General features: G+C 37.1%; 1 protein-coding gene across 1 annotated transcript; it reads left to right on the forward strand.

Moving 5' to 3' along the window:
• The first annotated feature begins 659 nt into the window (after positions 1 to 659).
• LOC118279718 (DAZ-associated protein 2-like) lies at positions 660 to 13181 on the forward strand. Its single transcript, XM_035599426.2, has 6 exons — positions 660 to 827; positions 6587 to 6679; positions 7181 to 7311; positions 8073 to 8213; positions 10879 to 10997; positions 11549 to 13181. Exons 1-6 carry the CDS (start codon positions 812 to 814, stop codon positions 11556 to 11558), a joined length of 510 nt encoding a protein of 169 aa, XP_035455319.1. The 5' UTR covers positions 660 to 811; the 3' UTR covers positions 11559 to 13181.
• Positions 13182 to 15690: the final 2509 nt, after the last annotated feature.

A 15690-nucleotide genomic window follows, 5' to 3' on the forward strand; every position in this document is an offset into this window, starting at 1 on the left:
AGATCACAATTAATATTTAATCATATCAATTTTACGAAAACAATAGACATATCAAAAGATTTATTTTTCATTCCGAATCAAGTAATCATGCATATTCCGTTAAATACAGAAACTACAATACCAGTAGCGTTGCTATCTGAGATTGTTTACATTATACTAGACGGTAGATGGGTAGGCATGCAGCGCCGCCCACTGCACTCCGCGCATGTCATCCTGCAATTCGTAACGTATAGCTATTGTACAATAGACAGCTACCGCTTAACGCCAGCGTCGATCGATTTACGGCGAGATTTACGAGGTCAATTAGAGACGTAACTGCCATTGTTTTGTAAATAGTTTGTCGCTTTTCTTAGACGACACGAGTTGTACTATAAAAAGGAAGGGATTTAATCTCATTTTTTTTGGATTAGTTACTATTGGAAATTCTGCAGACAGAAATATTATTTCGAATTACAATTTACGAAGCAATTTATAATGACAAGTTCTTATTTCTTTTGAATTTTATTCAAACAAATCTAATATTGAATGCTTGTAAAATATTGTAGTTTACAGTACGCATCGTATTTATGATCATTATTTCAAATTAAAATAAATTTGTTTTATAATCGACTAAAACTATTGTGTTTATCGATTGGCTGTGAAATGACAGAACGTATTTGACATAATTTCACTTCACTAGTTGTCGTTGCGAGAATCGTTGCGAAGCGTTTGCTGCGACTGCGTCCAAGTTTAATTGCGAATTTCCTGTATTTCTCGCAACGTAACACAGTTTATTAACGTTTTAACCAATATTTACATAGTAAATACATAAATGGCTGACAAAAAAGGTATTTATACTGTTGATTTATTATTTTCTTTGTTCTTTTCTTTTAATACGTTTTGACATGAGTAACGTCACGGTAGGGCCTTGGAATACAAGTTTTCGCTAGTAAAACAATGATTTAATCCCCCGACGCGAGATTATTGCGTCGGAAGAGGGTTATTTCGCGTCGATTTATCTGTAATATTGATATTACAGTGTTGCGCGGTAGATCGATACTCGCGATAAATTCAAGATGGTTGACCACCCCTAGATTTGCGAGGCGGGATCTATTTGTTCTAATTTTAGGTCCATTCATTACTACAACTGATTCATGAGCCCTAATTACTCCTGCTAATGGGCGCTTTCAGCAATACTTTACGTTGGGACCTATTTAAATGAATAAAACATGAACATCTGTTGTGAATTTTAACTTTGCTCCCTACCTACCATTGCAGAAAATATAGAATTGTGTCAGCAGGTTTGCCTGTAATCCTTGATCGATTTGGGCAGTAAATATTGTAACTCCTGTTGACCTTTTAGGAAGTAGGTCAAACCAGCCATATAGCTGTGGCACAGTGCAAACATTACAGTCATCTGCATAAATAATTAATTATTCAAACAACATGGCTCTTGTAAGAACTCAGCTCTATATCTCGAGAGTAATGACCCATTTCTATAATTATAATTCAATCTCATAAAGTAAAACAAGATTGAGTAATCAGAACTCAACATTTTTCCCAGAGAATTCTTTTTTTGGAATTTCATTTAATATCCTTAAATGGGTAAATTCAACTATGAATAAAATAAAATGAGCATCCATTTTATATAAAGAATTTAATCAATCCACATTTTGGTGTGTTTGTATAACAAATCCATTCAACTCAATCAGGTATAATGAATTCTGACAATTCTTAGCAAAACAATAGAACATAGCACACCACTATGTATTGAGATGTTGGTTACATAATGTGGCCAAACATTACATATAATTACACATTTAGTATGCAACCTTGTGGCGTTACACCTGTCAGAACAGCGTCCAACTCCATACAATAAGCTTCGTAGTTCCATTACGTTCCAAATATACAAATATTAATAACTTTAAAGACACCAGATATATGCAGAATACTTGTGTCGCAAAACATGGGCCTAATGTTGGCTGTATAATATTTGACAAACATTTTACGGTAGCCAATGTCTGTTGGTGACCAATGTTGGTTGCGGAGAAACCTCACTCATATTGCTGAATGAAATGATGACTCATCATGTTGGTCCAATGTTGGCTCTGGTATAGTTGGAGATCAAACTTGATTTATCTTAAGTTTCTGCTCTGCATTAGCTTATTATTTCTGAATGCTTGTTCCGACTTGATCTCCAGCCGCACTGGTGTAGAGCACTGAGTAAGTAATGAGCAGTTGTTGGCTGGTATGGGTGAGGTCTCTCCGGCAGAGAGTATGCCAGTGCTGAGTGTGCGCGGCATAAGACATGATGATAATACAAGTTACCCACGCCCCCTCCCGCTCCCAGCCGCTGCCCCCCCTCTACAGGAGCCGCGCGTCCGTCGGCGCAGTCGTCGCGCGCCTGTCGACTAATCGCTATCATGTAATGAAATCATATAGAATTTTTCTTTCTTTATTTTTCTTTTTTTTGGAAACATAGTTAAAGAGAGACAAATATATGATATGTGCGTATCGGCGTGTGGACGATCGTATGTGTTATTAATTCGATTGTAACCCATTCGGTGGGGCTCGGCTGCCGTAATCGTAGCGAGGTAATAATTGCCAACAATCTAATTAGACAGATTGTGGAAATGCACAATAGTCAATACAGTTACATGTTAGAAAAGACAGCCTTGAAGGAGATTATAGCAGACGAGTCACTATTATGTTTTTCTATACAAATCCGACGAGCATCCATGTTTGAGACAATAATATAGTTTTTGCTGGCACTAGTTTTTGTTTGTGTACAATATTAGTTAAGGTGTTTGTCCACAAGTCCTCACGGATGTAATTGACTTGAAGCTAAATGGTTGGCTGTACAGTAGATGTCTTTGGCTTGATACTATTTGTATAGTGTTATGAGATACATCCTGGATTTGTGGCTATAAAAAAAAACATGTACACTCGTCTGGTTTCCTAGTTAACCATGTTTAAAAAAATAAGTTGTTCTAAGACGGAGAGTTCTATCTAATAACATATATCTATATTTACTGATATAATTATATTACGATGGGACTCTTTCCTTTTTCTTTAAAACCTGTGTCTTAGCTATCTGGTATATTTTGTTTATGTTCTCAATATTTAGTTTACAGCTTATTTTTTTATTGTTTTTAACACTCAGTTTTACGCTGTAATCATTGCTGAGTTTTATTGGCACTCTGAATATTATTTTTTAATTAATTAAATTATTAAAAAGTAATGATTACAGCTGGTTCTGTGCACCCAAAAGTAACAATGAGTCAATGTGATATTATTATGTTTTTTTATATAATATTCATTGTCTCCGTTACAAAGCTTCCCTATTTATTTTTTTTGAAAATTTGACCGTAATAGGGATGTCTTGTGTTTGTTTTATTTTCGTTTTTCTTTATTTAGACTAAGCTAACTTTTTAGCGTTAATTTTTAATGAAAATGAATGACGTTTGAATCATTTAAACCCAGAAATTAAAACATAGAAAAAATCGTCATTTATTTCAGTATTGTTCTAGATTCTTTAAAAAAATCTAGTAACAAAAGACACAAAAAAGCTAGCTACTTTTTGTTACTGACAGTTAGACGCGATTTTTACTTCCCTTCACTTATTCACAAAAAAAAAAAACTTAAAAAAGTGGTAAAAGTCGCGTCTCTTAATGTAAGGTCGTGTGTTTAAATACTAACCAACGAAATCATGCAAAATAGTAATTGCAAGACAAAAAAAATAGTTTTTCTAAGTAATAGTAAAAATTGTAAATAAAAAATTACTATTTTGCATTGAAAATGTTTACAAATGTATGTTTGTGGACATATTTGATGTAAGGTGATGGTGAAATTGGCAATAACAGTTATTTTAAATTAAAAACTAAGTTATTGCCAATTTTTCTAGTTGTATGTCTAATTTTACACAATGTTTACTAACGTTTTAGATGCCGTATCTAAGATACACAGTCTAAGATGTGACGTTTAATCCTTGTTTGTTTTATTATATTATTTATTTACTCCTCGGGCTAAAACAAAGGATTTTGGGTCAACACAGATCAATATGTTAACAGGAATGACACAATGTTAGTGCGTGTGTGAATAGATTTAAGATCACAAATACATATCACCAATTTAAATTGACATGAAAATAAGACTTTGTCATAGTCAATTGGTCATTATGAGCCCCTGTTGTGGCTTGAAACTTGTTGAGAATAGTCGAACAATTACGTAACGAAGTACAAAAACATATTTTTTTGGATTTTAGACATTTTTAAATAATGTTTTGGTGATGTGTATTTGTAGAATGTTGCCTTTACAACAGCCACAGTGGTACAGGCAACACTGCATGCAAACATAAGCTTAACCGAAGGACAGGGAAGTATGCCAGTTGTGAGGGCCCCAACTACCTGGCGGCCAGGCCAGACACTATCACGGACCTTATGTTCCAACACCATAAACTAGGAACCACATTTTTACAATTTTTATTTTTATTATTCTTTTTCTCAACTTATTTTGGTCTTCTCTATTCTTTGAGTCTTTTCAGGGATCCGGATGTTGATATTTAATTACATTTTAATTCACAGCAGTCATAACATGCGTTCTGCGGTTTGCTGTTATATCCGTTCGATATGGCAGTAAACCACCCTGCTTGTTGCAATTCTATAATTAATTAAGCTTTTACAAACATTTGACAGTATTTTGTGTTCGGCCATATTGAAATTTTTACTACGGTCACAGTAATTTTAACATAAAGAAAATATAAGTACCGATGTGTGCATTAATTTCAGTATGGGCTATAATTTAGTAATTAATGTTTAGGTGACGGTTGTGTCCAGGTTTTTTGTGTTTTGCGTTCATGAATTAACTTATATATATAATATGAGAATTTTGCTGTTTGATAGCAGTTCGGTTGTTTCTTTATTTTGTAACAAGCATGCGTTAGTTGCTGCGTTACGTTTGAAGCTTTTCTATTTGTTTGGTGTTTTAGCTAGTCCGTAGTCTGCGGTTGCATTTTATAGTGACATAAGTTTATTTTAGTAGTGTTGTTGCATGGTTATTGATTGTGTTCCGTTGTGTTGTCACCGTGCATGCTTCTGTGTCCTTCAACGCACTGATATCATAGCTCTTTTTGATTTTTTTTTGCTTTTCCTGCATCAAAATGCTTTGTTTTAGATATAAACAGCAAAATATCGTATACATAACGAGGTAATCGACAAAAATCTTGGTACACTTGTTGAATAGTTAGTATATGAATAGAATATGAATATATTTTTTTTATTCAAGGAATGTTCACATCATGTATACACGTTTGGTCGTTTTGTCGATCAATTGCTATGACTCTGAACTTGGTCAAAATATAATTACCTATACATAATTACTTAGAAACATTAATATTTCAATATGAGAGCTTTCTCAGCCCAAGATGGCGGCGCTAGGCCGCGCCCAAAGAGTTCACGGTCATATTATAAATAAATATTGTATTTTTTAAAAGGTTCCTTATCGTGTGATGATTGTTTTGTTATTTAAGAATTCGTAATGACAGTACGTGGTGGTCACACTAGCTTACTGCACAAGGCTTGATACCTTCACTGATTATATGGAAGTTACAGATTTGAAATAAAAAAGAGTATTTTATATAGATAGTTTGAAAATATAGTAGATTATTCAGTTTTATGGTCGATTTAAACGCGGATTGTTGTGATAGTGGCTTCATATACTCAGTGCAGCTAGGGTGACCATTAAAAATAAGGAATGCATTGTAAATAACTAATTTGGTAGGCTCTCAGCACTCACTGCGTGTTGGACCATAACACGGCCTACCAAATTGACTGTATACGTTCCTTCGGAGGGGAAATTTAAATATTTTTTCTTGAAAAGATATTTACATTTGTCGCGCCGAAGTGTTGTCGCCGACGGGGCTCTCAGAGCGCATCTAGTTGATGTGTTGAGAGCCCGCGTTCGGCACCGCGTTGTATGGGCATCGCTTGTCGTTAACACTGACGTATGTGAATACTGTGTGGGTGAAAACTGTATACGTAGACTTAGAAATAACTATGGCACTGCATAATGTATAGATTTAGATTTATTTGTGAAATTTCAATGATTTTCACCCACGCTCTAGTCGTGTAAACAATAATGCTATAGTCGCCATTGTCTCTTTTTTACATTCCCCAGTAGATATGTAAAAACGAGACATTCAAATATTATTACTAAAAAAAAAACTAAATTCAAAATTGCCACTGAAAAATGAACCTTACGGCTATAGCGTTTAATGTGTGAACTCGACTGCACCACTGCGTCCAGCGTGAATGCTCGGGCTTGGGTTGCGGCGCGCAATCGCGCGACATCGCGCCGCACACACTGACACACTACACACCACTATACTTGTATACATGGGTATTTTAATTCCTGCATTCAGTCTACAGGTTGTTACAAAAAATATTCTTGAGTTAATAGAATTTTTAGTTTGTTTCTCAATGTATATTAAACTACCCATATTATGTAAATGAGTGGGACATTAGTCCTCGTTTGGTAGTGGTGTGCGTGGTCAGTGCGTGTGTCGCGGCCCCCCAGTGGGGTCCCGCGTTAGAGCTGTGTGTTGTTGCAGTGACCCCGCCGCTGGGCGCGTACCCCCAACCGCAGCCCCCTCAGGGGCCCTTCCTGCCGGCACCGCCGCATCAGGCCGCGCCGCAATATGGAGGTAAGAACTGAAACTACTTGACTTCTTAATTTCATAACAGTGTCCTTTACACATTTTAGCAGATATAGGTCTTACTTTTTCTTGCTTTTGGAGAAAAAGTAGTGGGATTTCCCCTCAATAAAATTACCTCAGTGGCTACCTATAAGGAACACTGCGTCATCTAAATTGACCAATTCCGGAGCCTCATAGTGCAACGTCTGTTACGACAAATCCCTTGGAAGATTCTAGTTGCTTGGTTTATAGAAATGGCGGTGAATGAGCAAAATGATATCCCGATGGTAAGCGCTCGAAGCCACCCGGACCTCTGGTAACATCACTCACACTGGGTCGCTGTGAGGCCGTGGTATCACTCCGGTCGAACCGGCTCATTCGTGCTGTCGGGTTTAAAGAATTTATTTTTCATAAGAACATATACATTGTTTACTTAAAATGAGATACAGAGTGTTCCTTATCTTCTATGACAAATATAGCACTTATAACCATGTAATTTTGTACGTGTAGTGGCGGGCGGATCCCCGTACGGCGTGACGTTCGGCGGCGCGGGCGCGGGCGCGGGCGGCGTGTACGCGCCGCCGCCCTACGAACAGCTGCAGCACCACCAGGCCATACCCGCGCTCAGTCAGCAGCTACCGGTACGTATTATTATGTTTTTTACTGACATAGCAGGTGGATCACCTGATGGTAAGCAAACGGTACCACCCATGTACATCGCAACACCAGAGGAATTCAAGGATTACGCTCTTTTCGTATGAGTTTGGAAATACCGCCGAAGAGCAAGCAATGTTTTCAGTTTTTTTTTTATTCCAACTGTGTCGAAATATCGGAAACTCATAGAACTAGAAAAACTTTGTAAATATCCCATTTTAAGTTACAATTCTAGTTTTCAAATTACGATGCACTAGACACAAAGAGATTCTCTATGTTTGAATGCCATCACACAACAAACTTCATTGTCAGATATTCTTCTATTATTATTAGGATATTATTCTCAACCAACCAATCAGCACCCAACGCGCTCTCGTTTCGGTTTCGTTCAACGTAAACAAACTTGTTATAAGGGTACTTTACTACAAACGAACAGATGGAACACCTGATGGTAATCAGTCCCCACCAGTGAACACCTGTAACATCAGAGGAGTTACAAGTGCTTTACCACCCTCTTGGGGATTTGGGGATAAGGGGAGCGAAATACGAGTTATTAATAACAATTTTAATGCGTTGATTTACGCCGGTGCATAACTCATAACAAAGCATAATTCTAGGTGCGTTTTCTGGTCGATATTGTCTGCCAAACATCCCACTAAAGGAAAACATGTTGTATATCTATTATAGCAAATATTTTTGTCTGTCTTTGAGGGAGTATAATACTTGAACACGTATTGTCCCCCTTTAGATGTACAGCCCGGCAGCGGCGATGTACGCGGCGGCGGCGGGCTACCCCGGCTACATCGGCTACCCCGTGCAGTACTACCCCTACTACCCCACCGCCGTGCAGCCCTCCATACAGCCGCTGCGGCCCACCATCATGATCCCCGTGAGTTTTACTTTATGTTATAAATACATGTGTATCTTTAGTAGTATGTATTGATTAGAATACAGTTAACCACTTGTATGTCGGTATATAAGACACAATAGAAAACACATTGTGTCTCGCGTAGATCTGCGTTCCGACAGACAACCCGAAACAACAAATTGACTGCACGGTTGGCGTGGTGGCTAGGCAACTGGCTGCCGTGCAACGTGTTGCGGGTTCGATTCCCGCACGGAACAACTCTTTGTGTGGTCCACAGATTGTTGTTTCGGGTCTGGGTGTCATGTGTATGTGAAAATGTATGTTTGTAAACGCACCCACGACACAGGAGCAAATCCTAATGTTTAAAAAAAAAGTTAGAAGTATGTAACATAGGTTAGGTACTTTATAAATATTGACTAGAATACAATTAATGTAACAAATTATATGACAAGGGAATGGACCCTGAATTAGTAAAGAACTATTATTTAAACTTCCTCAAATTGTTGAATTATTGCAATATTTTTTTTTTTTTTTTTTTTTATTGTTAAATGGGACGACGTTTGGCCGCTATCTCACCTGATGGTAAGTGATGATGTGGCCTACGATGGAGCACGTCTGCCCATTAGCAACCTATTCACTCGGGCTTTGAAGACACCCAGGTTATACCCATCAGGAAACACAGACTCCGGCAAGGAGTTCCACTCCCTAGCAGTTCGCACAAGGAAGCTTGAAGCGAAGCGCTTCGTGCGTGTGGGTGGGATATCCACCATGAATCGGTGACGCCTCGCCGATTGTCTTGTGGTTCGATGATGGAAAGGACTAGGAGGAATCAAGTTGTGCAATTCCCCCGCACACTCTCCGAAATGTATCCGGTAAAAAACGGAAAGGCTTGCGACCTTGCGCCTGTGTTCAAGGCTTTGAAGCCGGGCCTCCACAAGCGCATCATCGTTGATGAGCTTCTTGGCACGCCTTTCAATGTGTTCGAGCGCATCCAGCTGGCATTTAGCCGAGCCGTCCCAAAGGTGAGAACAGTACTCCATACATGACCGAACCTGCGCTTGGTACAGGCTCAGCAGTTGTTCTGGTGTGAAGTACCGTCTCACCTTCGAGAGGATACCCAATTTCCTACCAGCCAGATGCGCCTTTGACTCTATATATGAGCCGAAGTTTAGCGTTGGCGATAGAGTTACGCCAAGAAGCTCTAGATGATCCGATACTGGAACAGATACATTTCGGAAAGTAGGAGCCAGCGGAAATTGACTCCGTTTGGCGGAGAATAGACACGCCTGGGTTTTGGTAGCGTTGAACTTGACCAAGTTGGCGTCTCCCCAATCGGAGACCGCCTTCAAGGACGAGTTCAACCGTTCGACCATGGATTCTCTTAGAGACTGGATCTGTGTTCCGCTAGTCCGCGCATCGGACACATACCTTTCAACAACTGTGCTGTCATCTGCATACCCAAAGATACCGGGCTTAAGCAGGTCGTTGATGTGCAGCAAAAAGAGCGTTGCTGAAAGTACTGACCCCTGAGGAACTCCGGCGTTGATGCCAAATTGGTCAGACGAGCAGCCATCGATGACTACTCGAATTGACCGATCCCTCAGGAAGTCTGCAATCCATTTGCACAGATCAGCGGGAAGTCCATATGCAGGAAGCTTGCCGATAAAATATTTATTCACAATTCACATCACATGAATGGTCCATAGCAGTCCACTGCTGGACTATATGGGCCAATGCCTAGCCTTAAACGAGGGGTTTGCCATAATCTCCATGCTTGGCAAGCGGATTGGAGATAACAGTTAAATAATTATACTAACTAAACTTCAACTACTCAAAATGTTATGCTGTATCTATAGCTTTCGATATTTCTATGCCTAATAAACTTTTATTTATATTACCATGACATTACTATATTTATATGAAGCAAGAAATAAATATTTATGTATAGTTTTCAATAACATAAGCGTTCCACAGGGTTCACTATTGGGTAAACGACAGTTTCCAATACTGCGACAATAATCCAGTACCGCAGGAAGTTAGGCAGTTGTCCCACCAACGGCGAGAAAACGACTAACTATCGGCTATTTTCTCGCTCAAGAAACGTACAATAGATATACTTTCCGTGTAAACAAAAGAGATGCATATACAAATAGTTGATCGCCGACTGTTCACACTGCCGGCGAGTGCTCGCTTCACTAGTTTGTCGCTGAGCGACAAGAGCTATGAAAGATAACACTCGCTCGGCGACACTCGCCAAGCGATTAGAACTTACGCCAGAGAACAACCAGTGGTCATTTTACAGTGCGTATCGTACTGATGCGAGTAATCGCCCGCCTCACTCGCACACTCGCTTATAGCTGAGCTACACAAATATCGGAACTATGCACTCGCGCCACGCGTCTCGCTAACTCGTTGCTAGTTCTAGCTCTACTCGCTACTCGTTAATCGTTGCCGGTGGGACAACTGCCTAATACTGGGTCCTACACGATTGTTTTCAATGTTTTTTATAGTTTTCATTTCCAATTGTACATAGTAAAACCTAATAGTAATCTTTATGTATTATAGATATTATTATTTATATTGTCAACATTTCTATATATTTTTACTATCTTTAAACAATAGCAGGGTGTGCCTCAAGGCTCGATATTGGGACCAATCTATATTATGGTTATTGTATCGTGCACAGAACGGGTTCGAGGCGGGCGGTAGGTTCGAGGGGCTGGCGCAGACGCTGCTGCCCCCCGCGCCGCCCGGCGTGCCCCCCTCCCCCGCGCACCTCGCCGCCATACAGCCGCACCAAGTGCTGTGAGTATCGCTTCAACATTTATTCTTCGCTATAACATTTCAGTATTCGGGCGTATGAGAATTATGTGTAATACACATAATACTCTACCATAGCCTGATCAACATACACAATTTGTATGTTGATCAGGCTATGTGAATACTGAAATGTTACTCAATTTTAAGTTGTACTTAAATATCGTGCTATCTCTGTCATTTTATAAAGAATTGATAGGGACAGAACTAGTTTTGAGAGTGTCTTAAAATTGAGTAGCGTTTGAGTATTCGGACAATAGAATTGTAAGTTGCTATAGAAGTTAAGTATATAATTATAAACAAAATGTCAAAAATCCCTATTGATACCACTTTTGCCAAAAAAGAAAAAATTCTATACTTTTTTTTTTTAAATGACAAAAATAGTATTTGATTTCTCTTCCTCAGTGATTTTGTACGAGATAATTGATTTCCATCAATATTATATCAGCCACATCCCCTGCCTCACAAAATCCTCTCCCACTCCCCCCAATGAGTTATAGACCGGTGAGAATTGACATATTCCCCTTTACAATTTCCAGGTGGCGCTAAACAAGGCCGCGGTAGCTAGCCCGACGTCGGAGATCGCCCGCAATACACATGCCTTACTCCAGTGAGTGAACACTACCTCACTCACTCACTACACTCACTCAGTGAGGCGACTGATCACTCATTCCCAAACACTACTCAAATCACTGATTTATTTATAAGTTATTTTTTATCTTATAAAATTGTCGGTTTTTCAACGAAAATTTCTTCATATCCGGCAACGCACTTGTAACGCCTCTGGTGTTGCGGGTGTCTATAGACGATGCGGATTGCTTACCATCAGGTGATCTGCTCGTTTGCCAAATATTAAAGTTAAATCAACAGTTTCATAGGTACAAAATAGCTTATAATAAATGCTGGTTAAACTGCCGTATTCAGAGACATTTAATGATTACTTAAACTATTCCTTAGTAACGATTTTGTATCGAAAACAATTGCTAAGGACTGGGTTAAGTAACCATTAAATGAATCTTTAAGTACAGCGGTAGGAAAATAGAATACAGACATGGTTTCTTATTCTATGGGTCAAGCATTTATACGTTTAAATCAGTGATTTTAAAACAAAAAGTGAATAAATAAATAGGATTTGTTTCAAATGAAAGTAAACTTTATAGTAATAATTATAACGTTCATAATATCACGAGTATTGTTGTTCGAAATATGTGGTTGCTATATATGTGTTGTAGATTTAATATATATAGGTTATATATATAACATTAGTTATACATAGTTAAACAAAACAGTCGCCTCACTATATATTCTGTGATTTTACAAAAAATCTACGGGGAACGAGTTATTTGTACGTAAAAATGTACTTTTATTATAATTTCCTGTAAAATTTATTTATTTATACAAACGAATATAATATAATTATATGTAGTTATGAATATAATTCTCTCATTTAGTTCCTATCAAAATTATCTGTGTATAGATGGCGTGAGCGTAGTTTTAAGACGACTATTCATTGTTTAATGCGATGCTATCGCCTCTATGATTAAAACTATCTATATTTTTGCCAAATTCAAGATCTGTGGACATAACTACTATAATTATATGTATTTGTATGTTTGTTTGTCTGTGAACAAGTGTCTTAAGGAAATATATATATGTATAAAGAATATATACGGACAAACTTTACTTATATACAAAATTTCTTTAATATTGGAAAATATCATCAATTGAAATATTACTTTATATACTATATTTCCTAAGACAATTGTTCAAGAAATGATAAGTATATATATATATAAATTATAACAATATATATATAACTATAATATATAATTATTATATTATAAGGGCGTGTCACTACGTCGGTGCCTAGCCTGAATATTGACTGTGATGACGTTTTCACTCGCTAACTTTGCCACCACTGAGAATCGAACCTAAAACCATCGAATAGGAAAAATCAAGATCTTGATATACAAAATTGAGTCTTATAGCATTAGGAATAAAGTTTAAAAATGATCTGTTATGGAATATGTTTACCAAAATGCTCTCTAATTTAGTTTTTACGTCTTATATTATACAAGTAAATCGATCTGAAATTAAAACAAACAGCAAATATTAAGTTTAGTCATAATCCCCACACTTGACTATTGACTTGGGGATTATTGATCACCAACAGCTACCTATCAGTAACTTAGCCACAGCTTTTAAAAGCGAAATTCTTTAAAAAATTACCTTAAATATGAATAACCGTAATTGTAAATGTGCGTGGTGAAGTCTGCGAGTGTCGATGTAACAGCCGTCGGCTGTCGCAACGCTATAGTATTAATATCGCCGACACATGAGTAAGACTAGCTTAGATACGGCGGCGGCTCGGGTAAGCAGAGGTGTATTCTAAATCTACCATATTTTACTTACACGGGTCTTATAAACCTCTACAAGTACTATAAAGCACTTTTATAAGTCAAAAAAGTGTCTGTCTGTCTGTCAGTCAGTCCTCTAGTTGCTCTATTTGCTCGTTCCAAAGTGTAGATTCCTATGGAGAAGAACGAGCAAGAAACTCCATAGGTTACTTGGTTATAGTTGAAACTATTGTCATATATGTATGTGTTAAGCATAACTTTAAAAGTTTAATAATTTATTTCAATATAAGAAATCTTTAAAACAAAGCAAATATTTTGGTCTATAAGAGTAATCACTTTTAATAGATTCTAAAGACCCTTAGTATGAGTTTTTAAAATAATCTAAACGAGAGAGCGGTCGGCGCTTGATTGGTTGGTTTATTACGAGACGGCCAATCAGAGCAGCGACCGCTCTCTCGTTTAGATTATTTTAAACGTAAAGCAAACTTATACTAAGGGTACTGATTGGCGCTACGTGAATAATACTGACATACAGACAAATTAATATATTACAAAAAGGGGGGAATCTTTGCATATCTCAAATACCGTATTAAGTAGTTCTCGAATCAACTAAATTATTATCTTAAAAATAAATTCTTCAGTTTTAATACCTTATGCTTATAATCATAAGGTTAAAAATCCCAAAATGTGAGGTGACGCACAATTTATCAGAGGGGCCGCCGCCGCGATTAGTTATTATAAATAAATAAATAAAAAATATAAACAAAGCGGTTGTGCGTGACGCGAGTGAGAATGAGTGAGCGAGACGGACATATTTCTGTTTGTTACGTTTGTAAGGGGCGTGGCCGGGGGCGGGGTTATCAGGAAGTTACTGAAATATTATTAAAATAGTAGATTTTTAAGGAAAATGTGTTTGAGAATGTCCATTTTGCGTGTTGAACAGACTATTTGAAATTCTATTGGAAAATAAAGTATTAAAACGTAATTGTTAGTTCCCTGCCTACGACCCTACGAACGCGGCGCAATGATATAATATGTATATTTCAGCATGGTACGGTAGTTTAAATCCAAACTCGTTTATTCGTTCGACTGCCATTTTCTTACATGGCAACACTAAACGAGTGTTGCCACTTAAAACAAAAAAAAAACAGTATTTTTGAAAATACAAAAATAAAATATTCTTGAAAAATATTTTTACTATACAATGCCAAATATTGTGTTGGCAATACTCGTGTTCAGTGTTGCCATGTGTGAATATTAAATGAACCGTTAGGTGTATATTTGGAAAGACTTTGGTTTGTAAGCTTGGTTCGTTGTAGACGGATGGAAGAATCTCAATTTATTATTATTTATATCGAGGAAGAGACATTACAACTTATATTTAGACAGACTACAATACAATATGTATAAAAGACGCATTTTACTACAAATATTGAGATAAGTAAATGCGTTGCTAAAACTAAAAAAATCGGTTCACAAAAACCTCCTCCTTTTTTGAAGTCGGTAATGAACGATACTTAACTAGAAAATAAAATAAAGATTTATAAACAAGAGTAAATAAGTGATTTATTATCCAAACACAATATTATATGTATCAAAAGCATTGAAAAAGTTAAAAACTTGATACATATACTATTATAATATATCTCTTATATTGAACGGTAGTCTGGTCCGAACTATAAGTTGTAATGTCTCATTCCTACATGTCACTAGCAGTTTGTCTCATACATCAGTACAATCTGTTTTAAAATTACACATCCAAATATGTAGGAATCTCTGTAATACATAATACTGGACTATTTTCAATTATTAGTTCAACATATTCGAAAAAAAAAATATTGTAATACTTGAAGTTGAATAGAATTGCTATTTTGACCAACCTCACCTAAACTATTAACTGCCGCACTTATAGCCATTTAATGATTACTTAAAACTATTCCTTAGTAACAATTTTGTATCGAAAACAATTGCTAAGGGTTAGGTTAAGTAATCATTAAATTACTCTGAGTACGGTGGTAACTGAGAGTTATATAGAGTGACGTAGCATCTAAACTAGACCCTAACTTAAACTGTTAGGTGTCACTTAAAGACCGGTAAAAACCACAACGTTGTTAAAAGGTCACCTATCTTAGCTTATCCTTAAAATTTAGGTGATGTTGGTGAAAATAAGCATACGTCTATTGAATTTTAAGTCTAAATTCGATAATGATAAAGTCTATAATGAGTTTTGTAAGCGTAATGCAGTAATTATTGTACTATTTTTCAACTTAAGTCAGTGTTTCCTACATTTTAAATAGAACATCGGAGCGTAGCGGGACCTTACA

The sequence above is a fragment of the Spodoptera frugiperda genome, chromosome 22 (genome assembly GCF_023101765.2).
Source record: "Spodoptera frugiperda isolate SF20-4 chromosome 22, AGI-APGP_CSIRO_Sfru_2.0, whole genome shotgun sequence".
NCBI classification, from domain to species: domain Eukaryota; kingdom Metazoa; phylum Arthropoda; class Insecta; order Lepidoptera; family Noctuidae; genus Spodoptera; species Spodoptera frugiperda.

What these genes read in the sequence shown, in the direction of transcription:
- LOC118279718 (XM_035599426.2), top strand. An exon ending in GGCCGCGCCGCAATATGGAG is followed by an intron (nt 6,680 to 7,180) that starts GTAAGAACTGAA and finishes TTGTACGTGTAG; the next exon opens with TGGCGGGCGGATCCCCGTAC. An exon ending in CGCTCAGTCAGCAGCTACCG is followed by an intron (nt 7,312 to 8,072) that starts GTACGTATTATT and finishes GTCCCCCTTTAG; the next exon opens with ATGTACAGCCCGGCAGCGGC.